We start from the raw sequence: 16,362 nt of genomic DNA on the forward strand, positions 1-16,362 counted from the left end.
TCTAGCTATTCCATCTCCTTGGAATTCAAGTCCCATCAATTAAGTATATAAAAGTTGGAACTTCCTAATAAAAGAGCAACACATACAGAAAAGAAATTAGCCTTACTGTGGGTGCATACTGTCCAACAGGTGTCCATGCTGGTTTAAAATCTCTAAGTAGTTTCTGCCTCTTCCTTTGTGCCTTGTTTCGTTCTTTAAATCGAACTTCTTTTTCCTGTCTGCTCTTGAAAATTTCATCTTCTACTTCTCCCAGATCAGACATGATCAGCTGCACCCGATCAAGGTTTACATTACCACTGTCAGTCAGAAAACCCTGCAAAGTTTTACATCATAAACTGAGATTTCTTATAACCACAAAACAGACAAAAACACTGTGTATGTTAATGCACTGATGAAAAAATGCTAACACAATTTATGATTTGGAAGAATGCAAACACATTAAAAAGCGGTTCAACAAATAACAAACGAAGAGAGGAAATGGTAAAATTCAAATGTTTTTATATTGTTGTAAAATGATTTCTAGAAAACATTAAAAATAACTAAATCATTACTACATTTATGTTTACACCTCTACTTGTACAATAATGCTTGGTAGAAACTACCTATTATTTTTAAAAAACCATATTAATTCATAATTCACATATATTGCACCAGTTATTTTGTATTGAATATTTTTTTGAATACCATAAAACAATGCAATCACTGGCACCGAATCAATTACCAAAGGCAGTGTAACAGTGATTTCAGCTGTATCCTATCATGTCACAGAATGAATATAATAAATAATATAAACATGATTATTGTCGCTAAATCAGCATGAAACTATAGCTGGATCAGGTGCTTCCTTTAATCAAAACCACATTCTCATATAATCTTAAACACCATCAAATCAATATGATTCTTACTTTACTAGTTGGTAAATTTTTGGAGACAGAACTTAGTATTTCATTGTGCTTCACTAAGTTACTAATAAAAAGAAAGTTTTCCAATTATTGTCCTGTCTGCAAGGTGAGACTGCATTACTTTGTAGTTATTCAGCTTCCTTATCCTGTATAGTTTCTTATTTCCAAATCAACTTAAGAAGTAGTGTTTTACTTTCCTTGCAAAGTGAAGTTGCTACATTCCAGTTCAAGTTCCTATTCACCACCAGCCTCCACATAATTTTCTGCTTTTATGTGACAGTACGCTTTTTACATCACAACTCTCACCTCATAATTATGCCTTCCACAATGTCAATCACAGAACTATCCATAAATACATCTGAAAATCTTGGTATATAAAGTGTAACAAACATTTTATTTCATAACAGAGACTGCACACTAACAGATTATCATTCTGTTTATGAATATGGTCTCAGTTTCTTGGGTATTTTTATGTTTTCCAGTTTACTTTGTAACAAGAATCTTCAATATGCAATATCTGTATGTGATATAATTTTTTATGACATCCTGCATTTGTAAACATTTTGCTATCAAAACAAAATGAACTATAAAATTAAAATTACACTATGACTACAGTATTTGCGGATTGAGAAAAAAGACAACCATTGATCTTGTGAGGGTTATACAGCTCCTAACAAAAACTGGGAAAATGTTGAAGAAATGTGCCATATACAAATAAACAGTAGATACTCCATTGTAAATGAATTTATAAATCCCATAAAGAAACAGGCAAACAGAACTGACAAGGAAATGCCTAGTAACAAATTAACCATAAAAGCTATGGCACATGGCTAGTTTTATTTTCAGTCAACAATAGCATTGCTCACACAATTACCTCAATAAATGGTCACCCAGTCAATTTTAATGACATCTGAGGCACCATGCTCATACTTCACCCTAATATAATTTTTATCTTTAGACATACATTCAGACAATACAATGTTTGATTACAAGGGCTAATATTTGTGTCACAGTAGGACGAAATATATACATCTGTCTTTAGTTACTTGCTATACAGTGGAATAGTCAGTTGTGTATGATTTATGATATTAGCAAATGATCAACAATATGCTGCAAAAACATGTTAGAAAAAGAACACTCTTTTATCAAGGTGTACAAAGTGTAATCCACCTTTTATTGCAAATTGCATCACTAAAAATCAAAGAAAGGCAACAATTTTGTTCACCCTACAACTGTTTTCTGAATATGATTTCTCTAGATTTAGCATGCTGTTGCAAAGCCAAGCCACAGGACAGAATATGCTTTGGCTTTCAGCGGAAATGAACTACTAATAAAATTTAATTATTAAATATGTCCAATTTTTTAAAGCTGACTGAAACAATCTCAGGAAAATTAATCCAAAATTGTAAAAGAATGCAAATATAATTACTGTACACTGAGAAACACTTGAGGGGTGATCATGTGTGTTCCAAATTAGAGATAAAAAAGAAAGAAAGACTGAATGGCATAATTTCTTTAAGGCAGTAATGGAAATAGACCACATTTGACATTAGTGGCAAACAACACAATCAACATCAATAAGCCCCAAACAGTGAAACGCAATCAGACTATTACTATAACTTGGTATCATTATCCACTGACAGTGTGTCAAAGTTCCTTGCTTAAAGCAACAGCACTTTCTTGCGTTACCATCGAGAATTACTACAGCAGATGATTTCCATCATCTAATGACATAGTTTATGAATTAGTTATGCAAAAATGAAATGAGAACATAACAGAAGTTCTTTTGTGGGAGTAAAAAAAGTGGTAGTTGGTTTCACGTCCCTTCTGTGTATGCCTATTATAAGTCTTTAGCTCAACCAACAACAGTAAATGCACACTGTTGTCACAGTGTCATGTCTACTGCAGCCATCCTCGCAGAAGCACCAAAAGAAAACGATTACTACCAAAAATTACCTTTTCTAATATTTTTTTTGTAGGACAACATTTTTGTCCTTGACAGTCAGCATTATTTTCTATCATCATCATGATTTCATATTACCCCATGAAATGTTTGTTCATGCCAGAGATAGCTCAATATTTTTTTTTATACACACCTAAGCACAAAATTGGCCTTGCAGCTTAAACTGCAATTGTGGTGATTGTAAACAAACCTCACAGTCGTATACAAACATGTACACCCCCCCTCCCGGGAAAGAAACTGTTGTTGTCATGGTTTATGTGACAAAATTGTATTTGATTCTCAAATCGCATGGCTGTCACTGACACAACTTTGTCACTGTTATGACTTATTAAATTGTTTGTGAAATCATCACTTGTAGGTTATGTTTGTTTTCAGCAATGTAATTAATCATCATACATTTACCTGTTATGTGGTGCTTTCTTGGTTTTTGAGACAAAAAGGCTCAGTTTTGAAAGATGACAACTTTTTTGAGAGATAGACATTTCTAGAAGAAACAAAATACTAGAGGAACTTATAGTCGTAACAATAAAAGCCTAAAGTGTTTCACTTCGAACAGTACAACGTAAATGTGCAGAAGCACACCAAATGGAAACCTGCAATGATGAACATATTTAGACAATTTCAACATGGTTTTGGAATTCTAAGAATATGAACAGAATCCCAAATGGCAGAAGTTTGCAAAAGTCATAAATGAAAATTTGTAAGATATGTTTTAGAAGAAAGGCATTCGAGTGAGTTACAGAGACAGCACTAGAGGCTACAAAACAAATGGTCTCATAATGAATTTTCAATTACATACCACAGTTCTCCTGAATACTTAATTTAAAAATCAATAAATTATGCTGTTGTATAAAGTAAGCCCGAAAAGTTTGGTGAATAACAGAAACAAAAGTTACAAACAAAATGTCTTTACTGCCCATCAAATTAACCACCATTAGTTACAACACACTTCTGACATTAAATGTAAATCTGTTGGAAACTGTCAGAAAACACACCTTGTGGAATCGCTCAAAGCTCAACGGCCATGCATTGTTGGATATCCACACCATTACAGAACATGAGAAATAGTGCTACCATGTGATCCGAAGACCAAGTGACAGTCAATGGCATGGTGATCATCCTCTTCCCCGACTCCCTCGGGCAGTAATTCATGACGGATCAAGCTCTTGTAAAAGAAGGTAATCAACATGTATTTTGCCAGCTGACTTTTTTTGGGAGATGGGGAAGATGATGACACTATACTACTGACTGTTATCTGGTCTTCGGATCATAAAGGTAGCACCACGTCTCATCTTCTGTAATGATTCTGACATCCAAGAAACACATGACCACAGCACTTTGAGCTATTCAACAAGAAGCATTTGCTGACAGTTTACAATGTTTAATTGTTCCTTCAATTGAAACAAACTGTTTTACACTCTGGCATGTGCACAGTAACTGTACTTTTGGCTACAATATTTATTATCTTCTCACAGGAATGTATTATAAAAAATAAAAATATTGAACAGTGGAGCTGTTGATGTTATTTCAATATCATACCATTTGATAGTAAATTTTGACAGGTGTTAAATTAAATAACAATTTGCCAGAAAACTTCAGCCTTTGTCTTTTCTTTTCATTCCTGACTTTGAGGTGCAGGTTTTGTGAAGAGTCAACAGAAATGTATTTTTCCTGTAGTTGCTGGATTTAGTTTTCTTCTTTCAATGTCCTTTTTCAAATATATATGATCTTGAGTTTTGTTTATTGATTAATCAATAGTGTGCAAGTGATAATACGTCAGCACGGCACCTAGACACACAGGCCTGAGGACTGCAGATTGCTGCTAACTGAGGACGAATGCAAGACCACAAATACAGTAACTGCCATTTTTGCTGTCCCTTATTATCATGTTACCACATTTTTTTCCCCCAAAGAATGGCATGATTCAACACTCCATACTGATCTATCCTGTGCAAGCCTCTTTGTTGCTGCATAAATACAGCAACCTACATCCATATGAAACTGCCTACTGTTCTATTCTCTTCTAGTCTGAATTGCCTACAATCCACATTTCACTTCCACAGAAGGCTAAATTCCAGACAAATACCTTCAAAACAGACTTCCTAATCCTTAAATTTACATTAGATGCGAACAAATTCCTGTTTTTCAAAAGTGCTTTTTTTGCTATTGCTAGCTTGTCTTTTATCATCTTCCCTACTTTAGCCATCAATTATTTTGCTGCGCAAATAGCAGAACTCATCTAAGACTTTTAGGACCTGGTTTCCTGATCTAGTTCCCTCAGCATCACCTGATTCATTTAGACTACATTCAGTTACCCTTGTTTACTTTTGTAGATGTTCACCTTACAATTTATTTTCAAGACACAGTCAATTCCATTCAAATGCTCTCCCAAGTACTTGGTAGTCTCTGACAGGATTACATCATCAGCAAACTGGAAAGTTTTTATTTCCTTTTCCCTGAACTAATTCCCTTTCTGAATTTCTTCTTGGTTTCCCCAACAGCTTCCTCAAAGCACAGCTTGAATAACATCAAGGATAGACTACATGTCTGACTCCCTTCAATTATAACTTGCCCTTCATATTCTTATGGAATTAATGAACAAAACAGTTCATAATTCGAGGCAGATATTCTCTGTTCTATGAAACTTCTGCCACTGCCCATTTCACACTTTTTTCACATTCCATGGATACTTCTTTCACTGAATTAGCACCCAGGGTGACATGTGTGGTGAATGGTTTAGATGGTGCATTATTTCATTTTCAGAAAGATCTTTTACTCACCAGTGGACTGAATGCTGCGGTTAAAGTTATATTACCACTGTTCCAATATATGAAGACCTCAGCTGTAAACAATGGTAAGGGGCAGTCATAAGAAATAGAGTTACTGCATTTAAAACATCGTAATATTAACCCTTCCACTGCTGCACATGTATACATACATGCTAACTGTTTCAATATTCCACACTACTTGCTATGAAAAATACTTACAGTGTTTCCATGCTACAATCATATAGATGTGTATAACATGTACCATCCAGGCACCGAGCCACAAGATAATTACTGCACAAGTACGTGTCTAATATCTGGAATACTGGGAATAACCAGAATGACTTATGGAATGCTGAATTCTCTTTAGAGTTCATTTGTACCACTTGGTGTGCTGTGCTTTCCATGTTATTGAATAAAATGACATGACATTAGTGACTGTTTACAGATGATGAGCTACTGAGTCTTCTAAATCAAAGGGACAACAAGGACTTCATCATGCCCAATCCAGCTGATTATGGTTGGACAGGTAGTGATGCCTATGAGCCTATAGTTGAATCGGACACCAGAAATATACTTAATATTAGTGAACCTGCAAACAATGAACCAGTAAATTCAGATCCAGATTTTGATGTTGCCACTGCTTCTTCCTCAGATTCCAAAGAAGAGCCTGAGCATATGCCTGACAAATCTCTTAAAAGACACAAAACAAATGACTTCAGATGGAAAGACTCTGATTTGGACCCCAAAGTGTATAACTTTCAATGACAGTGATTCCAGTTGCACAATGGTCAATTTAGATGATTCCCCTACTGTGTGTGACTGCTTCCAAGGTCCCCCCCCCCCCCCCCCCCAAGAAATTGTAAATTATATAGCTGAACAATGTAATTTACACAAGAGCCATCTGAAAAGCTATTGCAATTCATTCCAGGTAGCAGCTAACTGTAGGTAGTCACTTGAAGCAGTTGTGGTGTGCATGGTGTAAAAATTGGAAAAAAGAGAGTATCATGCAGTGATTAAATTCTTCATAAATTAAGAATTGACACCAACCAAAATTCATTTTTGGCTTGTAAATGTGCATGGCAGCTTTTCACCTTCATTTTCCACCATGAAGAAATGGGTGACTGAGTTTAAATATGGTCATGAAAGTGTCCAAGATGAACCATGTACAGGATATCCAAAAACTGCAAGCACACTGGAAATTGTCAAAAAAGTGCAGGATAGGATTTTTGAAGATTGACCAATAAATGAGCATGAAACTGCTAAAGTTATAGGGATATCAAAGGAACTTGTTGGTAACATTTTGCACCAGGAATTGAACTTGAGATAGCTTTGCACAAGATGTGTGCCACATGTGCTCACTGTGGATCACAAACACATTCACAAAAACTTCCCGAAAAGTGCCCGACGCATTTGAAGAAAAACAGAAGTGACTTTTTGAGTTGATATGTGACAGTGGATGAAACATGGATTTACCATTACACATCCAAAACCAAACAGCAGTAGGTTCTTCAGCTCCAAAGAAGACCAGGATGGTGCCATCAGCAGAAAAGATCAGTGTTTTGAGATGCAAAGGGAATTTTGTTGATTGACTATCTTGAAAAAGACAAAATAATAACTGGAGAATATTACTCTCAAATTCTCATGAAACTGGATGCAAACATTCATGAAAACAGACCTGGCTTAGAGAAGAAAATCATCTTCCAAAAGGACAATACATCTTCCTACAAAACTGTCTTGCAACTGGGAAATCGAGGGATTTCCATTATAAAGTGCTGGAACATACGGCCTATTCCACAGGTTTGGCTCCCTCGGACTTCCATCTATTCTCAAAACTGAAGAAATTCCTTGTTGGTCAGCACTTTTTGTCCAATCAAGAAGCCATTGCAGTTGTAGACGGGTTCTTTGCTGCACATCCGGAGAAACACTACAGAGAGGAGACAATGGTACTGAAACAATGCTAGATGGATTGCATTGCTATTGGAGGAGATTACAATGAAAAATAAAACTTCTTTGAAAGCATAAATTGTCATTTTCACTCATCAGGACAAGAAATTTTCAAATGGCCCTTTATTAAGAGCATCTTTGCAATGATGCCAGTGAAAAATCAAAACTGTAACAATGGAAAACACAAACAGTGCTAAAATTTACCGTTTTCTTGTGGCTCAAGTCAGAAAAAAAAGAAAGAAACTGTTAATAGATCAACAATCCATTCTTGTCTACTCCAATGTTTCTGCAAATTATTCCAAGAGATAGGACCTTCTGTTACTAAGAATGTGGCACTTTGTTGATAACAATTAGGACTCTGGAGATTACTAATTCTGGAAAATAAGGCGAATTGTGGATCACCTAAGAAAAGTATTTCTAAATGCTTTCTATCCTTCTAAAAATTTGTGCATTGACAAAAGTTTAGTTCCCCAGCAACGGACATAACGAAAGGAACTGATGTTAGTGCACTGGAAGCACCATTCTTATTTTATTAGAGCATTACACTATAAGCTGACAACTGATACACTAGCACAACATTATTTTCTTATCTTCTTGACAGAGTGACTAATGCTTGTGATAGTGCAAGGAAAAACCATAAAGGTACGCCTGCTTTATCAAAATAAATAAATAACAGATGAGATCAAGTTTATGTCAACAAATTAAATTCTTGCTCTCTAGTGGCAGGACAAAGTAGGAAGTGAAGGTGTTTTCAACTCTCTGTAAAACACAAATTATAGCAACTGAGAAAGTTAAAAGAAGCACAAATAAAATCCTAAGCTACACAGAAAGTACAGGAGCCGTCAACAGGAGCGACATGATGCTAAGTTCATTAGAATGTGTACAAAAAACTGTAAAATTGTACAAAAAAGTAATTTTCATTTAGTGGGTCTGCCTCTGCTGAAAACACAGGCATTGTATAAAACCCAACGAGGAAGAAACAGTCCAATATATACGATTTTCAGAAGAAACTCATCAAGGAGTTTCTAGAGATTCACTACCGACCACAAACAGAGGGTCATTGTGGAAGAAGATTGGCTGATGGTAATAATCACTTACGCCGATCAGAGTGCCACTTTATCTCGCCAGACCTAAGAATATCAAAGAAGAAGGCATATTGCATGTGCAAAGTATGACAAACTTATACTAGATATATTTGGGTAAAATTTTATGCACTTTTATGTTTGAACTTCTGTTTCAAAGTGTGCTACTCTCTGAAGTTTTACTAATCTAATAAAGTGTATTTTTTCTCCTAATGAATTACCTTTTTGAAAATAAGTATATCTCTATAAACATTAAAGATATAAACAATTTAACACAATAATACTACATTTTTCATCTTAATTTTATCTCAATAACAATGATAAATTGCCAAAGTTTGTGTGTGTGTGTGTGTGTGTGTGTGTGTGTGTGTGTGTGTGTGTGCGTGTGTGTGTGTGTGTGCGTGTGTGTGCGCGCGCGCGCGCACGTGTGTGAACAATATGTGCAGTGAAAAGGATAATATTAGTTCATAGTTCCACAATAAGCCGAGAGATGGCAGCTCTAATATTCTCTTTAATGGCAACTTCATTGGGATTTGTGCATAAGTGACTGCCCTTCATAGGTTGTTGCTAATCATGTAAATGTGAATATTTATTTAAGCAAATAAACATTGTTGTGTCCCTCACCATAATTTATATGAATTTACATGACAGGATGATGGTATAGTGTTACAAACCGTCCTTAACATTTTTTATGTGCTAGCTAAAATTAATTTTATACTGTACTGAATCTAATATTAATCTCTTAGGCTGTTATACTTTATTACTGCAAAACTTGTTAATCTAAATCTTAGAAAAAAAAAAAAAAAACCATTCACACCTTTTCAGTTTAGATTTTTGAGGATTTCACAGTAATGTTTTGTCTATTGTTCCAGCAAGTAAGCAGTGGTAAGTCAATGCTAACCTGTTAAGTTCAATCGGTTTGCAAGGAAACAAGTACCCACAGAAGAATTCTATGAATAAAATGTTGGGTACAATTTACCATTTTAAAAATACGTCATCACTGTAGAGACATTTAAAAAACTATTCTTAAAAATTTTCAGTCGTAATGAGCATTTCATGAAGTTTTGGGACTGCAACTGGATGATGTCAACTTCTTGCCACGATATTTTCGCTAACCACCATTCAGCCATCTTCAGGTGAGTGTTTTGTACTGGAGACTGCTTATAACATCACTAACTTTGTATCAGAAGATGGTGTGGAAACACATGTGCAAAGGCAGTCGCTACATGAGTGACCTCTGCCGAGGTTCTCACCCGCTCCGAATATTGATCTACCCCCTATGATGAGCAGGTGCATGTATAATGGTGTACCATACGCGCACTGTCAGACTGTGGATCACAAAGTTAAAATTCAGATGTAAAATTAACTGCTGCTAGATGTGTAATTAGTCATAAAATGGTTTCTTTCTGAAGACATTAAAGAATTCACCCAGTCCCACACCTTATCCAATTGAAAGCCACCATAACAATTAGTAAGATCTTCCACCAAATAATTCCTTGATAACTGAATCTCGTTGAGCTCACGATTTCCGTAGCAGAATAATTACGGAATGTCCTGTGAAAATACAATTCTCATGGCTGACTTACTGGGCTGTGAAAAGAGAGTATTGTCATCACATTCAATGCACCTTTCGTGACTCTGCAAATTGTCTGACCAATGCAGGTTTTGCCACATGGTATTCTGTAGATTCAAGTCCTACACAATCCCAGATTGCCCTTTGCTGAATCGAGATGAGCATACGTCTTTGAAGGTGGGCGGGAAGATTGCTCTGACATAATGTTTCTTTAGTATTCTACCTAATTTCAGTGAAATATTGTCAGCATATGGGAGGAGCAAGCTGTATTTGAAGTGCACCTTTTCTTCTTGATCTTGCGGGTGGTCGTATTTCTTCCTCCTTAAGAGCTGAGCTGATCTGATTTGGGGAATATCCATTATCTTTGAACAAAGATTGTAGGTGTTCCCATCAGACAAAGCATGTGTCCTGTGCACCAATGTTCGAAAGAAGCCCATAGATTATGATGGGTGGTGGCAGCTAGACACCTGCAAATACAGGTCTGTATGTGTGAGTTTACCATAAACGCAATGCCGCAATCATCCATCTACATTCTGAACGACCAATACATCTAGAAACAGCAACAGCCACCAGAGACAGACAGACTTCCTTATCCCCTTCCATCATCATAAATTTGATATTCTCATGGACTGAATTCAGGTGCTGCAGAAAGCACAACAGTTGTTCTTCACCGTGGGCTCACACTACAAAAGTATTGTTCAGTGGCAGAGGCAGATGGAAGTGAATGCGGCCATAGTGGTAGCAACAGCAGCAATAGCAGCAGCAGTTGTCTGACAAGAGAGTAATTAAGTTTAATTTGCGTATTTTTCATGTATTTCTGCAAAGAAGTGAACTATATCAGTGTATTTTACTATGTAGACTAGTGTTTATCAAGTTGGATTCCGCCGCCCGAAGCGCCACATCACATCTCTATTTCTAAATTTTGTGTTAATACACAGCATGTAGTTTAGATCAGTGCACTGGAATTAGCTTATTTATATTCTACAGTAGCTTTTGGATAAATGAAGTCACTAGTAAAAAGTAACTATTGATACATCCATTTTCAGTGCAGAAATTTGGTTCTATTTTTAAGAACTCATGGATCTTGCTGTCTCAGGCTATACTTTTTTTTTTTTTTTTTTTTTTTTTTTTTTTTTTTTGTTCTCCTCATTCAGTTTGTGTACACTGCAAACTCAGAAGTACCAGAATTGGCCAATTTTCTCTTTTGCAGAGTCTGCTAGCAATTTCTAAGTTAATCTTGTCAGCACTCTTGGTATTTTTTGAGATCTAATATCCATTTTTTATAGAGTATAGGATATAGCTACGAACTGTGCTTGTTGTGAACATACAAGGGGAACTGACTGCTGCCAATAAACAGCTGGAAGCTGTGTTGGCTATGATCAACAGGCTTCTGTCTAATGCTCAAAGGCGTGGAAACATTGGGGCACCTTTAGAATCCCCTAGTGACCTCGTTGTCACTGCGTTTTCTGATACACAACATCTGACCAGTCTGCCCTCACGTGAGAGTGAGTGGCAGATAGTGGGCGGTTGGCATGTCATTGGCCAAAAAGCAAAACAGGGAAGGGGCTGCCCAGCTGGCTCCTTACACCATAGCAACAGGTATGAGATGCTACCAAATGTTGATAATACTTCTGGGCCAGCATTAGATGGCTCGCCTCTCCTGTCAGGCCAATGGTCTATTCTCCTTCCCAGTCCACACAAGTGCTGAGGGTTAGGCAGGTGATGGAGACCCTCACAGACATAGTACACAGAGAAAGAAAGAATGCCAGTGTGCACTCTGAGGTAGTGGTCAAAGAGGGGGGTGAGATTCAGGGGGAAGGGGGAAAGGGAGAGGGAGAGAGAGGGAGAGGGAGAGGGGGGAGAGAGGGGGGAAAGGGAGAGGGAGAGAGGAGGGAGAGAGGGAGAGAGGGAGATAGGGAGAGAGGGAGAGAGGGAGAGAGGGAGAGAGGGAGAGAGGGGAGAGGGGGGAGAGGGGAGAGAGGGGGGAGAGGGGGGAGAGGGGGGAGAGGGGGGAGAGGGGAGAGAGGGGAGAGAGGGGAGAGAGGGGAGAGAGGGGAGAGAGGGGAGAGAGGGGAGAGAGGGGGAGAGGGGGGAGAGGGGGGAGAGGGGGGAGAGGGGGGAGGGGGGAGAGGGGGGAGAGGGGGGAGAGGGGAGAGAGGGGAGAGAGGGGAGAGAGGGGAGAGAGGGGAGAGAGGGGAGAGAGGGGAGAGAGGGGAGAGAGAGGGGGGAGAGAGGGGGAGAGAGGGGAGAGAGAGGGGAGAGAGAGGGGAGAGAGAGGGGAGAGAGGGGAGAGAGGGGGAGAGGGGGAGAGGGGGAGAGGGGGGGAGAGAGGGGGGAGAGGGGGAGAGGGGGGAGAGAGGGGGGAGAGAGGGGGGAGAGAGGGGGGAGAGAGGGGGGAGAGAGGGGGTGAGAGGTAGAGGGGGAGAGAGGGGGAGAGAGGGGGGTGAGAGGTAGAGGGGGAGAGAGGGGGGTGAGAGGGGGGTGAGAGAGAGGGGGGGAGGGAGGGGGAGGGAGAGGGGGAGGGAGGGGGAGAGAGAGGGGGAGGGAGGGGGAGAGAGGGGGAGGGAGGGGGCGAGGGGGAGAGAGGGGGCGAGGGGGCGAGGGGGAGAGGGGGAGAGAGGGGGCGAGGGGGAGAGAGGGGGTGAGAGGGAGAGGGGGGTGAGAGGGAGAGGGGGGTGAGAGGGAGAGGGGGGTGAGAGGGAGAGGGGGGTGAGAGGGAGAGGGGGGAGAGAGGGAGAGGGGGGAGAGAGGGAGAGGGGGGAGAGGGAGAGGGGGGAGAGAGGGAGAGGGGGGAGAGGGAGAGGGGGGAGAGGGAGAGGGGGGGAGAGGGAGAGGGGGGGAGAGGGGGAGAGAGGGGGGTGAGGGAGAGAGGGGGAGAGAGGGGGAGAGAGGGGGGTGAGGGAGAGAGGGGCGTGAGAGAAAATGGCTCTGAGCACTATGGCACTCAACTGCTGAGGTCATAAGTCCTCTAGAACTTAGAACTACTTAAACCTAACTAACATAAAGACATCACACACATCCATGCCCGAGGCAGGATTCGAACCTGCGACCGTAGCGGTCGCGCGGTTCCAGACTGTAGCGCCAGAACTGCTTGGCCACCAGCGGCCGGCGGGGTGAGAGAGAGAGGGGGGGTAGAGAGAGGGGGGGTAGAGAGAGGGGGGGTAGAGAGAGGGGGGGTAGAGAGAGGGGGGGTAGAGAGAGGGGGGTAGAGAGAGGGGGGTAGAGAGAGGGGGGGTAAGAGAGAGAGGGGGGGTGAGAGAGAGAGGGGGGGTGAGAGAGAGAGGGGGGGTGAGAGAGAGAGAAGGGGTGAGAGAGAGAGAAGGGGTGAGAAAGAGAGGGGGTGAGAGAGAGGGGGGGTGAGAGAGAGGGGGGGTGAGAAAGAGAGGGGGTGAGAGAGAGGGGGGGTGAGACAGAGAGATAGGGGGGACAGAGAGCGAGTAGGGGGGGGTGAGAGAGAGTAGGGGGGGGTGAGAGAGAGAGGGGGGAGAGAGAGAGAGGGGGGAGAGAGGGGGGGAGAGAGAGGGGGGGAGAGAGAGGGGGGGGAGAGAGGGGGGGGAGAGAGAGGGGAGTGAGAGAGAGGGGGGACAGAGAGAGATAGGCGGGTGAGAGAGAGGTAGGCGGGTGAGAGAGAGTAGGGGGGTGAGAGAGAGTAGGGGGGTGAGAGAGAGTAGGGGGGTGAGAGAGAGTAGGGGGTGAGAGAGAGTAGGGGGGTGAGAGAGAGTAGGGGGGTGAGAGAGAGTAGGGGGGTGAGAGAGAGTAGGGGGGTGAGAGAGAGTAGGGGGGTGAGACAGAGTAGGGGGGTGAGACAGAGTAGGGGGGGTGAGACAGAGTAGGGGGGGTGAGACAGAGTAGGGGGGGTGAGACAGAGTAGGGGGGGTGAGACAGAGTAGGGGGGGTGAGACAGAGTAGGGGGGGTGAGACAGAGTAGGGGGGGTGAGACAGAGTAGGGGGGGGGGTGAGACAGAGTAGGGGGGTGTGAGAGAGGGGGGGGTGAGACAGAGTAGGGGGGTGTGAGAGAGAGGGGGGTGAGACAGAGTAGGGGGGTGTGAGAGAGAGGGGGGTGAGACAGAGTAGGGGGGTGTGAGAGAGAGGGGGGGTGAGAGAGAGTAGAGGGGGGGTGAGAGAGAGTAGAGGGGGGGTGAGAGAGAGGGGGGGTGAGAGAGAGTACAGGGGGTGAGAGAGAGGGGGGTGAGAGAGAGGGGGGTGAGAGAGAGGGGGGTGAGAGAGAGGGGGGTGAGAGAGAGTACAGGGGGGTGAGAGAGAGTACAGGGGGGTGAGAGAGAGTACAGGGGGGTGAGAGAGAGTACAGGGGGGTGAGAGAGAGGGGGGGTGAGAGAGAGGGGGGGTGAGAGAGAGGGGGGTGAGAGAGATATGGGGGTGGTGAGAGAGAGAGGGGGCGTGAGAGAGAGGGGGGGTGAGAAGTAGAGAGGGAAGGGGCGTGAGAGAGAGGGGGGGTGAGAAGTAGAGAGGGAGGGGGCGTGAGAGAGGGGGGGTGAGAAGTAGAGAGGGAGGGGGCGTGAGAGAGGGGGGGTGAGAAGTAGAGAGGGAGGGGGCGTGAGAGAGAGGGGGGGTGAGAAGGAGAGAGAGGGGGGTGAGAGAGGCGGTGAGAGAGAGAGGGGGGTGAGAGAGGCGGTGAGAGAGAGAGGGGGTGAGAGAGAGAGGGGGTGAGAGAGAGAGGGGGTGAGAGAGAGAGGGGGTGAGAGAGAGGGGGTTAGAGAGGGGGTGTGAGAAGGAGAGAGAGGGGGGTGAGAGAGAGGGGGGGTGAGAGAGAGGGGGGGTGAGAGAGAGGGGGGGTGAGAGAGGGGGGGGTGAGAGAGAGGGGGGGTGAGAGAGGGGGGGGTGAGAGAGAGGGGGGGTGAGAGAGAGGGGGGTGAGAGAGGGGGGGCTGAGAGAGAGCGGGGGGGCTGAGATGAGAGAGAGCGGGGGGCTGAGAGGGGGGGTGCTGACAGAGAGCGGGGGGTGCTGACAGAGAGCGGGGGGTGCTGAGAGAGAGCGGGGGGTGCTGAGAGAGAGCGGGGGGTGCTGAGAGAGAGCGGGGGTGCTGAGAGAGAGCGGGGGGGGCTGAGAGAGAGCGGGGGGGGCTGAGAGAGAGCGGGGGGGGCTGAGAGAGAGCGGGGGTGCTGAGAGAGAGCGGGGGTGCTGAGAGAGAGCGGGGGGGCTGAGAGAGAGCGGGGGGGGGGGCTGAGAGAGAGCGGGGGGGGCTGAGAGAGAGCGGGGGGGCTGAGAGAGAGCGGGGGGGGCTGAGAGAGAGCGGGGGGGGCTGAGAGAGAGTGGGGGGTGGCTGAGAGATAGCGGGGGGGTGGCTGAGAGATAGCGGGGGGGGCTGAGAGAGTGCGGGGGGGGCTGAGAGAGAGCGGGGGGGGCTGAGAGAGAGCGGGGGGGCTGAGAGAGAGCGGGGGGGCTGAGAGAGAACGGGGGGGTGAGAGAGAGCGGGGGGGCTGAGAGAGAGCGGGGAGGGGCTGAGAGAGAGCGGGGGGGTGGCTGAGAGATAGCGGGGGGGTGGCTGAGAGATAGCGGGGGGCGCTGAGAGATAGCGGGGGGGGGGGCTGAGAGATAGCGGGGGGGGGGCTGAGAGATAGCGGGGGGGGCTGAGAGAGAGCGGGGGGGCTGAGAGAGAGCGGGGGGCTGAGAGAGAGCGGGGGGCTGAGAGAGAGCGGGGGCTGAGAGAGAGCGGGGGCTGAGAGATAGCGGGGACTGAGAGATAGCGGGGGCTGAGAGAGAGTGTGTTGAGAGAGGGGCGAAGAGAGGGGGAGAGAGAGACAATTCTCTGTAACAAAACAGCAATGCCAGAAGATAGTATCAATTTGCAGAATGACCTGCAAAGGACTGATAAATGGTGCAGGCTCTGGCAGTTAGCCATAAACATAAATAAATGTAACATATTGAGCATGCTTGGGAAAAGAAAGCCACTACTGTACAACTAAACTAAATAAATGTCATGCGACTAGGGCCGCCCGTCGGGTAGACCGTTTGCCGTGTGCTAGTCTTTCGATTTTACTCCATGTCAGTGACTTGCGCATCAATGGGGATGAAATGATGATGATGATTAGGACAACACAACACCCAGTCCCTGAGCGAAGAAAATCTCCGACCCAGCTGAGAATCGAACCCAGGCCCTTCAGGACTGACA

General features: G+C 44.0%; 1 protein-coding gene across 1 annotated transcript in view; it reads right to left on the reverse strand.

Annotated features, from left to right (window-relative positions):
• The window catches only part of LOC126258544 (5'-3' exoribonuclease 2 homolog), a 460,812-nt gene that overhangs the window by 356,093 nt on the left and 88,357 nt on the right, over positions 1-16,362 (reverse strand). Inside the window, exon 8 of the mRNA XM_049955650.1 lies at positions 107-313. Coding sequence (XP_049811607.1) covers positions 107-313 — 207 coding nt within the window. The remainder of the gene's footprint in view (positions 1-106; positions 314-16,362) is intronic.

Source organism: Schistocerca nitens, chromosome 1 (assembly GCF_023898315.1).
Source record: "Schistocerca nitens isolate TAMUIC-IGC-003100 chromosome 1, iqSchNite1.1, whole genome shotgun sequence".
Lineage (NCBI taxonomy): Eukaryota > Metazoa > Arthropoda > Insecta > Orthoptera > Acrididae > Schistocerca > Schistocerca nitens.